The sequence below is a fragment of the Dama dama genome, chromosome 15 (assembly GCF_033118175.1).
Source record: "Dama dama isolate Ldn47 chromosome 15, ASM3311817v1, whole genome shotgun sequence".
Classification (NCBI taxonomy): domain Eukaryota; kingdom Metazoa; phylum Chordata; class Mammalia; order Artiodactyla; family Cervidae; genus Dama; species Dama dama.
In genome coordinates, this window is record NC_083695.1 from 48,515,282 (window position 1) to 48,533,104 (window position 17,823).

A 17,823-nucleotide genomic window follows, 5' to 3' on the forward strand; every position below is an offset into this window, starting at 1 on the left:
TTCCTGGGTCAGGAAGATCCACTGTGTAGGGATAGGCTTCCCACTCCAGTATTCTTGGGTTTCCCTGGTAGCTCAGCTGGTAAAGAATCCGCCTGCAATGTGGGAGACCTGGGTTCAATTCCTGGGTTGGGAAGATCCCCTGGAGAAGGGAATGGCTACCCACTCCAGTATTCTGGCCTGGAGAATTCCACAGACGGCAGAGCCTTGCAGGCTCCAGTCCATGGGGTCGCAAGACCGGGACACAACTGAGTGACTTTCACTTCATACATAATATTTCCTCAGGATGATCTCCTGGAGAAGGGAATGGCAACCCACTCCAGCATCCTTAACTGGGAAATCCCATGGACAGAGGAACCTGGCAGGCTACAGTCCACGGGGCCCTGAGAGTCGGACACAGCTTAGCGACTAAACCACCACCATATGTAATATTTCCACCATAGGACTTACATAAATAAAAATATATCTTGACAAATTCAAGGTATCCCAGTAAAAACTGTGTCTGAGTCCACCTTATGAAGATTATGGTAAAAATGCACTTATTCCAGTAACTTGAACTCTAAACCTTGGGATCACCATGATTCCTTCCTTCCTGCACACCCCATCCCGCTCTACACTAACCAGTAACAAGCTGTTCAGATTCCCCTTTAGTCCAAATCCTCCCACTGAAAGGGTCCCAGGAGGAGGCCCATCATGTAGAAAACCTGAGGTCCAAAGGGCAGAAGAGTCTGAGAAAAGTCAGAGAGACATTTCAGAATAACAAGCCAAAGGTTTGAACCAGGGAGACACTATTAAAGACTCTGGGATCAGACTGGGCAGTAGACCAAAGAGTCTGTAGAGACTCTACGGCCCGGAGCCTGAGATGTGACTTGAAGGGCCAAGCACAGGGCGGTGTGGTGGGTCAGACCAAGCCAAAAAGGCCGGGTGGTACAATCATCCTCCAACTCTTCTCATATACCCCTCTTTCCAAACGTCCTCTGCCATCAGGCTAGCTCAGACCCTCCTGGACCTCACGTGAACAAGTGCAATAATGTCTTAACTAACCTATTTCTCTACCAACACTCTGTGGTCAAAGTACCTGAAAGTACCCTGTCAAACCTTTTCAATGTTTTTCAGTAGCCTTAATAGAAGATTTATAAATCCTTAAAATGACTTTGAGCATCTGTCCCCTCTCTAGCCCCACATGTGCAACCACTTTCCCCCAACCATTCTCTGTATCAGTCATAATGACTTTCACGTCCCCAAAATGCTGTCTTGTCTCTAGTTTCAAACATGATTTCCTTTTAGACAGAAGACTCCTAATCACACCCCCCACCACACACACACACACAATCACTTTGTCTCATCTTAAATATCAGTTCCTTAAGGGGGCTTTCCCTGAAGCCTCTAAAGGGCCCCTGCTATATTCGCACGGCTCTCTATACGTCCCTTTTTGTGACAAATCTATAAATGGTAAAGAATCTTGTGTTCTATGAGAGCAAAAGCATGTATCTAGCAATAGGATTAAGAATGTTACTTCCTTACGTAAAAACCTTCAGTGGTATCCCCCAACGTCCGCATTAAGAACACATTTGTCAGCACGGTAGCTCAGAGAGTAAAGAATCCACTTGCAATGCAGGAGACCTGGGTTCGATCCCTGGGTTGGGAAGATCCCCTGGAGAAGGGAATGGCATCCATCTCAGTGTTCTTGCCTGGAGAATCCCAGGGGCAGAGGAGCCTGGTGGGCTACAGCCCATGGGGTTGCAGAGTCAGACACAGCTGAGCGACTAACACTTGTCAGTGTAGGTAGGTATTCAAAGCCTATCCACAGTATGAAGTCTTAAGGTTGTACTATTTTCTGACCCCCCAAAACAGGATCATCTGTTCCTTTCCAAATAAGTCGTGTACTTTCTAGTGCTTGCATTTCTGTAGCTTCCTCTATGAACCTGCTTTCCATGTCTTTGCTACCCAACACCATCACTCCGCTCTTTTTTTTTTTTTAAATATTTACTTATTTATCTGGCTCTTATCAGGCTTAGTTGTGGCATGTGGGATCTAGTTCCCTGACCAGGGAATGAACCTGGGCCCCATGCATCAGGAACATGGATTCTTAGCCAGTGGATCACCAGGGAAATCCCATTCCACTCTTTTTTGGTCTGCAGTTTCTGAATTTTCTACAATAAACATGAATTTCTTTTATAATAGGAAAAAAAATGCTACCCAATCTTCCAAACCTATATCTAATTCTATCTTCTCCATAGACTTCTTCCTGATTTCCCACAAATAAATTTCACCTCTCCCACCTTTGACTCCCTTCATGCTCAAGTATGGTGTATTTTCCTTAGTATACCGAGTTGTTGTGATACATCTCATATCTTTATTAGTTTAAAAGTTCTTAGATAATGCTGCTTATACCTTGCTTTCCCATACATCTTCTTATCATATTTTGCATATGCCTTATATACATAAGGTGCTCCATAAATGCATTAATTTGAATCTTAAAAAATCTACTATATGTAAAGCAGTTGGGCAAGGCAGTTGTCTAAATGTATGGATAATTTTTTTGTTGTTGTTGTACTGGGTCTTTGCTGCTGGTCACAGGCTTTCTCCAGTTGCGGTGAGCAGGGACTACTCCCCACTTGCAGCGCAGGATGGACTTCTCATCGCAGTGGCTTCCCTCGTTGTGGAGCACAGGCTCTAGGTACAGGGGCTTCAGTGGTTGCAGCCTGTGGGCTCCGTAGTTGGGGCGCACAGACTTAGCTGCTCTGTGGCATGTGAAATCTTTCCAGACCAGGAATTGAATCCATGTCCCCTGCATTGGTAGGAGGATTCTTATCCACTGTACCACCAGGGAAGTCCTAAAATTATCTCTAAAGTACAAAAGATACCTGTGAAACAGATGGGTGCTAAATGGAATGAGAAAATCACACTATGTTACCAGTATAAAAAGAGAAATAAATCTTATCTGCATCTCAAATAAATGCTCTTTAATTAAAAGGTAATATATCTTTAGAGACTCATTAATTTTATATTAGACATTAAGAGGCCCACATTTATTTCAATTCTGACGATTTAAAATAGAATTTTAATTCAAGTTTCATGTAGCAGCAAAACAGTACCACTGCTCCATATTTATTTTTGTGACCATTTTTGCTGTTTGAGGGACAAAAGGAAAACAACACATAATATTAGTTAAGTGTGCTGAAAATTATAAGTCAGAAAAGGCCACAGCAGTTACCTAGTGCAACCCATTAAATTTCTAGATAAAGAAAATAAGGACTATGAGTTTCTTGGCCAAGGTCACAAAGCCAAAGCCAGGACAGAGGCTCAGACCATCTGACTTCCACTGCGGCGCTCTTCCTACCTCAAAACAATACTCCTCTCAAGGCCGTAATAACTAGAGCATATTATTTTCAATCAACACTGAAGCCAACAATGCTCCAGTACTGAATTAAGGCCATTTGCACATTTTCAGTCATGCTCAAGAGAAACCAAAGTGTGACGAATGAAGGAATGAAAAGGAATTCTTATTATCTTTTCCCAGGAGGCTTCTACCTTATAAACGGATAGAAATGAACACTACTTCACAAGCTTTGAGAGCGTCTGTGTTCAGACACTCTGAAAAGCAAGAAAAACATGATAGGAAATTACATACATAATAGAATTTTGACACATGGTGGAACATGCAACACAGAGCATTTTAAATGCTACATTATCAAAAGTTACTATTTATTTCATAGTTACCAAGAGAGATATGCTTCAAGGAAAAAGAAAAAAAGGCAGCAGCCTATTTCTCAAAGCCTACTTAAAACACAAACCTATCTACCAATATTTACATTTTTACAATTTCATCCCTAATAACTGGCACATAGTAGGCACTTAAGCATTTTCATAATAAGGTAATTAATCTCTCTTAGTATCACCCAGTACTATTCTTGAATACTACAGCTGTACCTCAGTGACTATAAAATGCTGCTACTTGTAGTAGAAAATAGTGAGCATTGACAGTTTGTATCAAACAGAAATGTTCTAAGACTAGAACATTTTACGTGTTGTGTACGTGTATATGTGTATATAGGTTCATTTGCTTTCTCTATATATATATGTACACATATAGGTACATGTATGAATATATGGTAGGCTTCCCAGGTGGCTCAGTGGTAAAGAATCAGCCTACCAATGCAGGAGACAGGAGATACAGGTTCGATCCCTGGGTCAGGAAGATCCCCTGGAGAAGGAAATAATAGCAATCCACGTCATTATTCTCACCTGGGAAATGCCATGGACAGAGGAGCCTGGCAGGCTAAAGACCATGGGGTCACAAAGACTGAGCGACTGAGCATGCATGCATGGATAAATATATGGCATGTATTTCTGACAACAGTGATCTTACCTAAAGATCTTATGCTATGGGACAGTGATTTTCAAACTTTCATTACAGCAGTTACTAATAAAAAAAGGATTATACACCACAACCTAGTACACATAATACACATGCACAGGAACACATATACATCACTAAAACTAAGGTCTCATGCAACACCACCACTACTATATCCAAAGCACTAATATTTTCTATTCTATTTTTAAAACTGCTGTTTGTGATCCACTAAACTGATTTTGTCACCCCTGTTCTAAAAGCTCATAAAAGTACAAGAAAACACTAAAACATCAGCAAGGTGTAGACTTTAGTTTTGCATTCACTCCTTAGACAGCCTAGAAGCCAACCAGACACTGGCAAATGAAGACTAGAAATCCCTGGTAGCTCAGACGGTAAAGAGCCCGTCTGCAATGCAGGAGACCGGGGTTTGATCCCTGGGTCATCAGGAAGATTCCCTGGAGAAGGAAACAGCACAACCAGTATTCTTGCCTGGAGAATCCCATGGACAGAGGAGCCTAGTGGGCTACAGTCCATTGGGTCACAGAGTCAGACACAACTGAGCGATTAAACAAAAGATGCCAACCAGAGATGGGCAAAATTAAGACTAGAAATCACTAAAACACTATTCATTCAAAAATCTATGTTGAATGCCGGAAGGATGTTATTATTGTGTAAGTAAAAAATAAAGACCATATTCTTGGCCATAAAACAGGTCAAAAATTTTAAAGACATCAAATAATAACACATATTATGATCACAATGGAATTAAGTTAGAAATCAGTAACAAAAAGCTCTGTAACATCCCAATTATTTGGAAAATAAATCATGTTTTTTTAAATAACTCAAGGACCAAAAAGAAAATCAAAAGGTAAATTAGAAAGTATTTTTAACTAAATGAAAATACAACACATTAAAACTTGGGGGAAGCAAAAAAATACCCTCAACAGTTTCACGGGTTTAGAGAAGAACAACAGGCCCAGGGCAACACCTCAGCTGGGTTCTCTCTCAGTTCAGTTCAGTCGCCCAGTCGTGTCCAACTCTTTGTGACCCCATGGACTGCAGCACGCCAGGCTTCCCTGTCCATCCCCAGCTCCCAGGCTTCCCTGTCCATCCCCAGCTCCCGGAGCTTACTCAAACTCATGTCCATTGAGTCGGTGATGCCCTAGAGCAATCGAAACTGCTCACAAAAGGAGGGTGGCAGCCTGAAGGGAAAACCACTGGGTTAATTTTACTGCTAATAAAGGTGAAGGAACCAACCCCCACCTTTCCCCAGGTGGAAAGGCTTTCCTCAATCTGAAAAGAGAGTAGGAATCTAATAAGCTGTCAGTGAAGGAGAAGAGCCACGCAAACAGGATAAAATGAATAGAGAAGAGTGGGGACAACATCCAGGAAAAGGCAAGACAGGAAGCTGCAGAGCGTGGTGGTGATCCGACCCACAGTGGTAGATGAAGTGTGTCACGGTGGTTCCCCCCAAAACTGAGGACAGCTCCTGGAGCCTATCTATCACTACTGTCTAATGTAAGTAACTGAACCTTCAGATTCCTCCCAGAACCAAGTTAAATTTGGGAGGAAAAACCCTCAGCTTCTCAGAGGCCATCTAGACCAACAGAAATAGAAACTGTCTCGCCTTCAATTGTTCTGGGTGCCCTGAGGGTCCCTCCAACACCCAAACCTGCAAATCTGGATTATATTAAATATTCCAGAGGTTTTTTTTTTTTTTTTTTTTTTTAAGATATATTTATTTTGGCTGTGGTGGGTCTTTGTTGCTGTGAGTGGGCTTTCTCCAGTGGCAGTGAGTAGGGGCTACTCTTCATTGTGGTTCATGGGCTTCTCGTTGTGGTGGTTTCTCCTGTTGCGGGCACTGGCTCTAGATGCATGGGTTTCAGCAGTTGTGGCAAATGGGCTTAGTTGCTCCAAGGCATATGGGATCTTCCTGGACTAGGGATTGAACCCATATCCCTTGCACTGCAAGACAGATTCTTAATCACTGGGCCACCAGGGAAGCCCTATCCAGTATTTTTCAAGCCAGCATACAGGGTTAAGATGAGACAGGATAAGTATTTAAATACTTATTTTTAATTAAACATACTCCCAATCTATCCAGTATTTAAAGGGGGGGAGGGGAGCCAATTCATTATAGACAACCATTAACTCAGTTTGATAGAAAGTATTACTAACTGATCATTCTGATGAGTGGTGTTCATTAAATATGTTTTCTACATGTATTTCGGGGAACTAAAATGAATAAGGATGCTACTTTGCTTTGCTGGAGGCAATCCCACATCCTGCTAGGTTTAGTTTTTATATGTGCCTGGCTTCCTAAAATAGGCATAAACTGCCATATTTAGATCTATGCTATTTATTTCCACAGAGAAGGAACCTCAGAACTTTTAAAGTAGGATAGGTTATCTAATCTTTTTACACCTTTGTTGTGAAAAAGGAAGAAAAATACATGATCCTGGAGGCAAAAGAAAGACTGAACTTAATTACAAAGATTTAAAAGCAGAAAAATTCATACAGTGTCTTTTTAGAAAAAGAACATTTTCTTCCTTTCATCTCAAGGCAAACCATTTATCTACCAAGAAGCACAGATACTGTGTTCCTTCTTTTTAAAACTTTTTAAATCATATCCTTTTTAACGGAAGGAACCTGGAGTCTTAATCTTATAATCTGAAAGTCTTTCTAACATATCTGAACTGTTGACTACTTTTCAAAGCTATTATGGGAACTAATAGCTAGATTAATTCATATACCATTTTCTCAAATAAAAACTTCAAAATGAAATTTTCTTTTGACAGGACATTTATGAATTACAACCATTGTTTCCTAAATCCTTTCAGAGGGGAAAAATTTAAGGTGATGGAACAAAGATAAACAAAGTTATATTATTCTTTTACCATGTTAACTGATCTAGTGCACATCCCTTTAAAGCAGAAATTTACAATGCATAGTCAACACACTGAGTGATGTGTCTATGAAGATGATTAAATATGCCAAGGTATTAATTATAATGCCACTTTACATTTGTATAGAATGTTCCAGTTTGCAAAACATGTCCATAAACTCATCTGACTCTATGTCATTCAATTTAAGTACAACAGATAGAAGATGTGAGTTCATCTGGATATACCGAAATAGTCAAGAGGAGAGATTCTATAGCCAACTGTCTGGTTTGGACTCCTAGCACTGCCACTTACAATTACAGAATGTGATTCTGAGTACATTACTCAACATCTTTGTGCCTTAGTTTCATCATCTGTAAAATGGGGATAATAATCATTTCTACCTCGTGGGTCCACTAATGAGTAAATCAACTAATATATGTCAAGCACTTAATCCAGTGTCTAGCAGAGAGTAACCATTATGTGTCATACATGCCAGTTTTACTTATCAGCAGCATAATTGTATGGATAGGGAAACAAACCAGTAAGTCACCAAGCCAGGGACAGAAACCATAGCTTCTTCTCCCATGTGATGTTTCATCCACAAAAGGCTGGGGTTTTGTCGTTGTTGCAATTCTGAAGTATCAGAAGGTTTTCTAGACTGACATAAAGCAGTCTAATGTGAAACTATACAAATCAAAAGATTCAACAGCTCAAAACACTTATAAAGTTGTATTTTAACCTATATTATATATATATACATTTTAAGTTAAATTGAAATTAAAAATATAAATATTCCATTTTGTTGACAGAAGTATACACTGAGGAATAGTCATCTATGTTGCTATATTTGCAAAGCAAAACTCAAATCTAGAAGGAAAATACTAAGATGATAACTGTGTTAGAATTTCCTTTTTTTTTTTTTTTCTGGTTTTCAAGACATTTAGGACTATGATATTTGCAATTTAAAAAATGATTTCCAAAATATGTTTACAAAAGTTGGTATTGATAGAAGAGAGAATGAAGTCGCTCAGTCATGTCCGACTCTTTCTGACCTCATGGAATGTAGCCTGCCAGGCTCCTCTGTCCATGGGATTTTCCTGGCAAGAGTACTAGAGTGGGTTGCCATTTCCTTCTCCAAGGGATCTTCCCAACCCAGGGATCGAACTGGTCTCTCGCATTGCAAGCAGACACTTCACCATCTGAGCCACCAGGGAAGCCCCACTGATAGAAGAAATACTTCAGAGAAAAGAAAAAAGAAGAAGAAAACACTTCAGAATTAATTCTGGAAAATAATAAATGTCCACCTGAAAAACTATTCTCTTTTTTCAGACATGTTTGAGGGTATCTTTCCTCAGACTTTGTTCGACTTTTTTCCCTTTAGTGATTTAGGTGACTGTGATAACATCTTCCACTGTATCTAAAAATAGGGAAAGAGTGTGTGAATTTATGAGCTGAAATGCAAAACTGGCACTGGGTGTCTAAATTAGAGTATTAAATCACTTAGCATACTCTTAGCATAGAAATATATTTTAAGCACTCATATCCACATGCTTTGTATATTCATACAAATACATTTAATTCAACCATCTTTCATCTTTTCCTATGAAGTGAAAAACTGTGAAGTCATGACCTTTTTAAAACACGCCAAATCACTTCTTAAGAGATTAACTTGGACAAAGCACTCCACTCCAAACCTCAAGCTCCTTCTCTGAACCACAGTGAGTAGACTAGAATGTCAGTCAGTAGTTCACGACCTTTTTCCACAGCAGCCCATCTGAGGGACTCAGCAGCATCTCTCCACTTACAGCAGTGGTTCCTTCAGTTCAGTGGCTCAGTCGTGCCCAACTCTGTGCAACCCCACGGACTACAGCAGTGGGGATGGTCTGCAATGTCCCATGGTTGATACTGATGTACTACCCAAAAGCTGTTCCCCTGCCCTTCACTCCTGAAAGTTCTTTAAGGTTCTGCACAGTTCCAAAGCCTGCCACTGTAGATCCAGGAAAATCGCAACCCAATGACCTTACCTGACAGTGTTACTTTCATACATTTTAAAAGAAAGGCCAAAAGTTAATAACATGTATTCTTTTGTTGAAGCATGCAAGATTCAAGAAGAATTTATATACTGATGATATCAAAGAGGGCTCTGTAATGTAACTATTCATATGGCAAACAGCACACCTCCCCTGAAATTCACTTCTCATCGAGAAGGTAGTAAAGAAAGAGAAAATGTGCGGAATCAAACGAAATATTTCCTAAAGTTGAGAGTGGTCTGAGCAAGTGATTAATGGAAAAGAGATCTGTACAAGTCACTTTTTTTGGTAACAGAGAAGGGAAGCCAAAGACTGACACACAGCGATGGGATGTTATGTCATCCCCAATTTTTTTTTTTTTTTTTACCAGACAACTCTGTTATAAACTAAAAATAACTAATAGTGACTAAAAATATGATTTGGATATATGCCATATTATAAATATAAGCCAAATACATTGGCTCAGCAAGGAGATTGATAAACTGCCCAGAACACTTAACAGTGTCCATTTTCTTTGAATGTTCACTTACTGTCGACAAATTTTACACTATTTGAAGCTACTGTACATGCAGTCTTGCAAAAAACTGTCACAGCTAGGGAAGAAGGAAATGGAATTTTAAGACTTCCCTTGGAAAATGTGTGTTTACCTCAAATGTGAGCCAACATTACATCATCACTTAAAAGTACACAAGACATGGCAAAGATGCTGAGTGGGGTTTCAAAATCAGAATCATGTATACGAAAAAAACTGTGTAACTGCATTATCTTCAAATCAGAAAACATATTAATCAATACGTGCTGATTATTAGCTATGTGCTTTACAGTGAGAGTAACCTTAACAGGCACAAAAAACAACAGGATTTCTCAGATCTATCATTTGACCCCTCCCCTTCACCACCACCAAATTGGCTGGGTCAGAAAGTTGCTGTCCTCTGTACCAGAAGATGATATCAATGGTGACTGAGAATACAATGTATACTTCCCTATCACTGCCCTATTGATTTGTGCCTGAAAAAGTTGATAGTATTTCGGTAGTATTTCTTCTGAAATCCTTTACAAAACATGCTGTCCACTGCTGGCTTAACTTGCTGAACGCACTTCCCATTAAAAAAGAAATTCTCAGTGTTCTCCACGTGAACCACAACAGTAAAGCCTAAAACTTGTATCAGTGAACAGACCAAATAACCCAACAAGAAACAAAAGTAAACAGAAAGAAATCGCCCCAATCTCAGGTTTGTAAGATGTTCACGTTACAGACGGTAGCAAAAAACATTTAAGAGAAAACAATTCTTTACACTGAGTTGGGACGGATACATATTTGTTTAATAAATATACACATTTCTTCCTCATTCTATACCCATGTGTCAAAGCATCGAACAATTTAATTTGTGACAGTTTCTGTTGTGTCTCAAACTTTACATATAAGTTTATCACGGCGAGAAAAAAAAAAAAAAAACCTGCTTGGCTTGACTCACCATGAATCACAGCCAGGAGATCATCTTGTTATGTATCAGCAACTATGTTTTCACTACAGCTATGTGACCTCAAGTGGCAGTAGCAGAGGCACCAAAATAGAAGGGGCAGGAGGCTTCTCCTGGCTTCTCGGCCCCAAATGGGCTTTCCCAGCCCATTCGGGCATCTGAGCAAGAGCCAACCGCAGAGGAGAGAAAGAACAAACCCAACAGCTCCGCGGAGGAAGGTTGCAGGCCCACCACACCTTCCATGCCCTCCCGGGAGCATGGGAAAGCAAGATCATAAAAGAGGACAGGCTTCAGAAACAGCGTGAAGAAAGCAGCATGACAAGGGCCAAAGCTAGCCGGGTGTAAGGCAAAAATCCAGCAGTGACCGAGCGGCACATATTCTGGGAAGGTCTGGAGACAGAAGAGGCTCTCCTGCCAGGGATCGCCGGGCGCTGCTCCGGCGCGAGCGCACATCGGGCCCCCTGCCTCCAAGCACCTCCAGCACCTGGGACCTGCCTCTGATCCCACCTCACCTGTCGGGTGCCCGTTGGCCCCGCCGGCGTCTCTGGGCCCCGGTCCCGGCCCTAGCCCATCCTCCCTGCACGTTCCCTCCCAGCGCGTCTCTCGGGACCACCACTGGGGTCAGCGTGGGCAGCGAGCCGAAGCCCGCCCCGCTGCCCCAGGCCCGGCCCCGGCACTCACTTTCTGAATCCGCTTCAGCGCCATCGGTCAGGGAGGGCGGCGGGGACACCGGCCAGCGGGAGACGGCTGCAGGGCTCGGGGGCGTGGGGTAGTGCGGCCTCGGATCGCCGGCTGCTCGGCTGGCTCAGCCGGGTGGGTCCCCGGCTCGCTGCTGTCTGGCTCGCTCTGGGCGCGGGTGCCTGCTCCGAGTGCGCCCGAGCGCTAGTGTGTGCGAGTGTGCGGGCGGGGACGCCGGCGAGACTCTTTTGTTTCCGCTTTTGCTTCTGGGAAGGAACCTGCGGCCGCCCGGCCCCGCCCCCTCCCGCCGAGCATACTGGGAAATGTAGTTCCTGCATCCTACTCGGCGGCTGCCCGGGTCGGAGACCTTCACCCACCGTCTGGGCCCGGAGGTGCCAGGTCTGGGTTAGTCTCTGCAGGTGGATTTTGATCAAGTAACTGAAACTGGAGTTCCCAATCTGTAAAATGATAATAACAAATTAGCTCGAAAAACATGTACCGGATTCTAATGTGTGCTACAGCTCATCCTGTATTTTTTTTTTTTTTTTTCATCTTCCCTTTTTCTGTTACCAAATCCTCTTCTCAAGAGGTAGAGTGCCCTGGAGTTCCAATCTCAGACCTCTCGCCATTAATATAAGGTCTTTCTAAACGATAGACCTTGTGTCGTTCCATAAACTGGAAGGCCACCCAACATAGCTGGAGGAACGTGGGCTTTGTGGACTGACCCCTCTCCTGGGATGGAATCCAAGTTCTGATCCCTATCCACTGTGTGACCTTGTGGCACTTAAATTCTCTAAGCCTCAGTTTCCGCGTGTCCAAAGAGAAGATAATCTCCATATATTATTGTAAGAATTAACTGGTATTAATATAATGTGCCAAACACACTAGCTAATATGTTGAAAGTGCTCTATAAAAATTATTTCCTTGTTTTTATGTATATGATAAAGATTTTCAAATCTCTTTTTCCAGCCAAACTCCTACCCCAGTTTCAGCATTTTATGTCCCAAAACCTCCTGGACATGTCCAACTTTCTTCCCTGTGGCCAGGAATCAGAATGTGTTACAAGGTGAGGGTTGGAAGAAAGCTTTCCAGGAAACCCTAAACAATAGCTACCATACCATCCCAAATGCTTACAAAGGGCAAGGAACAAAAATCCACTCAGGTAACTTAAAAGAAAATGTTCAGGGAAATATGATAGTGAAAGAATGATAGAAATATTAATAGAATCTGAAACTTAATTTAGAAGCCTCTCATTCTCCCTTCTCACCACCCCCCACATCCAAAACAAATATAACAACTAAAACCAGTCTGGAGTCTACCTCCTCTCTTATTTTCCTTTTCCTGAGATCTTGGTTCTCTCTGCACGCTGGCCCACCATCCTTTTTCCAGCTCCCCCTTAACTTCTCTTGTACAGGGTATGAGCTCCCACTACCCTTACTCCACTTTCTGACACTCTTCAAACAAACACTCTGCAAGCACTCTTCACTGTTTCTGCTGCTAAACGGCCAAGCCTTTTGGTACTCCCTATTTATCTCCCTAAAGGGAAGAATCCCATTGACACAACTCATCTTTTTACTTCAGACTATGCATTTTCAGCTAGTGAGCAAAGTATAGGTTGACTATTCTTGAATTAGTTTGCCAACCATGGTCTAATCAGCTGTGGGAAATTTGAAGTACTTTGGGGCAAACAGGTTTCTGAAACACACCAGCAAGGTCATATGATCCTGCAGAAAGGTGTACTGGGTCGAGCTTGATACACCATCTTTGGGCTCCTGAAAGTGGGACCCTACCAAACATTGCTCTTCCTTTTCATAGGGCAAGTGTGAGAGTGTCCTTGTAAATAGGGGAAAAACAGTCTGGGCTTGGGCACCGTCTGCTTTGGAGAGTTACATTCCCAAGCTGATAGTATTTGGATATAATGCAGCAAGTGAGGCCATCCCAAGCCACTCCCACTACAGAGAAGCACTAATTCCAAGTAAGTGCTCATGACCAGGAAGCCCAGGAGTAAATCCTCCAGTGTTGTTAAATGGACAGTCCTGATAAGTCAGTCTATCACCACTCCATAGATAAAAACACACACTCAGTCAGAGACGACAATCAGGGCAGTTTCATTCATAAAACACTAAGAGTCCAAGACACTGGCATTAATTTCTCCCTCTTCAAGGCTATCATGTGTGTGTGTGTGTGTTCAGTTGCTAAGTCATGTCTGACTCATTGCGACCCCATGAATTTTAGCACACCAGGCTTCCCTGTCCTCCACTGTCTCCCAGAGTTTGCTCAAATTCGTGTCCATTGAGTCGGTGATGCTATCTAACCATCTCATCCTCTGCTGCCCCCTTCTCCTTTTGCCTTCAATCTTTCCCAGCATCAGGGCCTTTTCCAAAGAGTTGGTTTCCAGGTTACCATACATACTACTAAAAGACACACTAATCATATCACTCCACTGCTTAAAAATTTCAATTGGTTTGTATCATGGAAGTTCAATGCCTCAGTATACTGAAAAATACCCATCCCGATTTGTCCCTAGATGCCTCCTTTTCATCTTTTAGCTCACATATGGTCATGTATCTTTGCACAATGTATTCTCTTTGCATAGAATGACCTCCCACCTTGCACCTGACAAACACATCCTTCATGACCCAACTCAAATGATACAGACTTTATGAGAGGGATTGTGCTTTCAGAAACTCATATTTCAGGATATGGAACTATCATTCTTAGCATTTGGAATATGGAGTGGTTGCCGGATGCTGTTTATCGGGAAAAAAGCATAATCCTGGAGGAAGAAACTGAAATAAGGAATTAAACCATTTGGAGAAGTCTCTGGAGAGGTTTTCTCACTGAGTAAAAGAGATGAGTGAAGAGCTTCTTGGGACCAGGAGGAGAGTGCTGACTCTTGATAGAATCAAAGCAACAATCTGGGAAGTTTAATGAAGACCCTAGAGAAACTGACACATGGTTCTCACCAGGAATTTTCAGAGTAGAGTGAAAAGGAAGGGTTTGATGAAAAGATTCAGGCATTCCTGATGAGTGTGGCATGATGGAACAGGGCATACGTCAGGAGTCCAAAGTCTGTAGTTCCTGAACTTAACCATGGATAAGTGAGGCAAGCAGAGTGACTGCCCTGCCAAGAATACCACCACCAGCCCTGCCTCTCTGGAACAGAAGTTACCTGTTTCCTAGGCACTGCTGGGAACAGTCCCTGATTGCCAATTTTGCTTCTCTTCCACCTGTTCTCCATGAAAACACATTTGTCTTTGCAAATATAAGAGCTCCTTTTGGTTTCTTCTTTGTGCCTCTTTGTGGCTGTGCTGTCAAAAGTCTTTGCAGGGCTTCTCTGGTGGACTAATGGTTAAGTATCCGCCTGCCAATGCAGGGGACATGGATTCAGTCCCTGGTGTGGGAAGATCCCACATGCTGTGGAGCAACGAAGCTTCTACACCAAAACTCCTGAGCGCACGCACAACTACTGAACCCGGAGCACCTAGAGCCTGGGCCCCGCCAACAGGAGAAGCCACCAGGATGAGGAGCCGAAGCGCTGCAGTGGAGAGGAGCCTCAGCTCTCTGCAGAGAAAAGCCCATGCAGCAGTGAAGGTCCAGTGCAGCCAAAAGTAAGTGAATAAATAATTCTTTGTGAAGGACCTCCCCACTCAAGTGCTCCTCTTTCCTTTGACCTCTGCGTGCTCTTTTGGGCTGATGAGACCTCTCATTTGTCCTGGGACAGTCGACCCACAGTATGGTCTTCAGACACAGCAGGGCCTTTTTCCCTTGTGAGTCTATTGTCCCATAACTGAAAACCAGAGTCACCAGGAGGCGAAACTCAGTCAGGAGAGTTGGGATGGCTCAGAACAGGTGTTTGGCGCACATTTAATTCAAGCATTCTTTCTTGAATACCTTTAAAAGTATTTCCAGACTATCTGTTTGGCTTGTTGGCTCACAGATTCTATCCTTACACCCTCCCTCACTAACTCTGTCTAGCTACAGGCCAGAAGATTCAAGGGGACCATTCCCCAGCTAGGGCTTGGGCTTGAAGCACAAACTTCCTTGTGCGCTAGTAAATTTCCATAGGGTCAGGACCCAGTGTGGACTGAGCGTCTGCTTGAAACAGGGCCAGAACCATGGATTAAGAAGGGCACAGTGCAGACAGCTTTGAAGGTTATGAAGTCAACCGTAAACTTTTCAGGGTGACAGGCAGGTACTTCCTTTATGGGTATTTTCTGTTACATGTGGGGCCTATGTGTCCTTCAAAACTGTTTTTGTCCATTTTTTAACCTATTTTTTAAATGGTTAATTAAAACCAACTGAGTACTGAACAGCAAGCACAAGAATGTTTAAGTATTTTTTGGTTTCTGTTTGATGAGGTCTGAGAAGGAAAGTGTTCTGTGGTTCCAGTCATAATCTATTTTAATAAAGTTTTGATCAGCCCTGTGTATTAGGCAGCACTCTCAGGAGACGCAGAACCAATAGGGTATATGGTACATAGATATGTAAGAGGAGATTTTTTCATGGGGATTGTTTTACATGATTATGGGGGCTGAGATATGCCATGATATGCTGTCTGCAAGTTACAGAACCAGGAAATCCAGTGGTGTCCAAGTCTGAAGGTCTAAAAATCAAAGAGCCTATAATGTAACTTTCAACCTTAGGCCAAAGGCCTGAGACAGAGGAAGGAGAGAGAGGGGTATTGATGTAAACTCTGGAGTCTAAAGGTCCCACATCAGGGACTCTTGTGTCCTCCTATGTCCAAGGGCAGGTGAAAATGGATGTCTGAATTCAAGAAGAGAGAGAGAGAGAATTTGCCCTTTCTCAGCCTTTTTGTTCTATTTGGCCCTCAAAAGACTGGATGACACCTGCCCACATTGGTGAGTCTGGATCGCCTATATTTTTATGTTATTGGAGTATAATTGCTTTACAATGCTATGTTAGTTTCTTCTGTACAGCAAAATGAATCAGCTTTACATGTACATATATCCCCTCTTTTTTTGGATTTGCTTTCCACTTAGGTCACCACCAGGAATTCCCTGGTGTCTCAGACGGTAAAGCGTCTGCCTGAAATGCGGGAGACCTGGGTGCAATCCCTGGGTTGGGAAGATCCCCTGGAGAAGGAAATGGCAACCCACTCCAATCTCTTACCTAGAAAATTCTGTGGATGGAGGAGCCTGGTGGGCTACAGTCTATGGGGTTGCAAAGAGTCGGACACGACTGAGCTCTTCCCTTAGGTCACCACAGAGCACTGGATATAGTTCTCTGTGCTATACAGTCAGTTCTCATTAAGTGAAAAGTGAAAGTGGAACTCGCTCAGTTGTGTCCAACTGACTGTTTGTGACCCCATGGACAATACAGTCCATGGAATTCTCCAGGCCAGAATACTGGAGTGGATAGCTGTTCCCTTCTCTAGGGAATCTTTCCAACCCAGGGATTGAACCCAGGTCTCCCACATTGCCCGCAGATTCTTTACCAGCTGAGCCACAAGGGAAGCCCAAGAATACTGGAGTGGATCACCTATCCTTTCTCCAGGGGATGTTTTCTGACCCAGGAATCGAACCGTGATCTCCTGCTTTGCAGGTGGCTTCTTTACCAACTGAGTTATTAGGGAAGCACCCCCCCCCACCCCAGTTCTCATTAGTTTTCTGTTTTATATATAGTAGTGTATGTATACAGGGCTTCCCAGGTGGCGCAGTGGTAAAGAACCCTCCTGCTAATGCAGGAGATGCAAGAGATATGGGTTTGATCCCCTGGGTCAGGAAGATCCTCCAGAGAAAAAAATAGCAACCCACTGCAGTATTCTGCCTGGAAAATCCCATGGACAGAGGAGCCTGGCGGGCTATAGTCTATGGGGTTGTAAAGAGTCAGACACGACTGAGTAACTGAGTATACACACACACACACACACAGTGTATATGTGAGGGTGGCTCTTCTTCACTCAGTCTAGTGGTCACTGTCACACACTCACCCAGCTGTCTGGGCATCCATTAGTTCAATCGAGTGGACACATAAAGTTAAGCACGTCTGGGTAGCTAGAACTCTTCTTAAACAGAGCAGCTGAGTCACCTCATTCTTTAGCACAGTGTCCAGCAAACAGGCTCCAGACTGTTCTCTCTGAGGTAGAGCAGTGTTTCACTGAAGTCCTGGAAGCTAGGACTCGGATTGTGGAAAGCAGGATAAAACAGGGGTGAGGGCAGATGGGTAGATGAGTCTCTAAGCCTGGCTCCTCTCAACCTCAAAAGGAACTGGAGCAGTTCAGTATGTACCTGTTTTTCTAAACTATCTTAGTGGACATGGGTAAGTTTCCTCATATAAACATGGGTTTAATAGCACCTGCCTCATATAATAAAATGAGGTAATGCATGTGATGCACTTAGCACAGTGAGGGGATCATGGCACTTTTCAGA

General features: G+C 42.9%; 1 protein-coding gene across 1 annotated transcript in view; it reads right to left on the reverse strand.

Moving 5' to 3' along the window:
* UBE2D1 (ubiquitin conjugating enzyme E2 D1) overlaps nt 1-11,675 on the reverse strand; it is a 35,783-nt gene extending 24,108 nt beyond the window's left edge. The window contains exon 1 of the mRNA XM_061162066.1: nt 11,435-11,675. Coding sequence (XP_061018049.1) covers nt 11,435-11,458 — 24 coding nt within the window. The 5' untranslated portion in view covers nt 11,459-11,675. The remainder of the gene's footprint in view (nt 1-11,434) is intronic.
* Between the last annotated feature and the right edge of the window lie 6,148 nt (nt 11,676-17,823).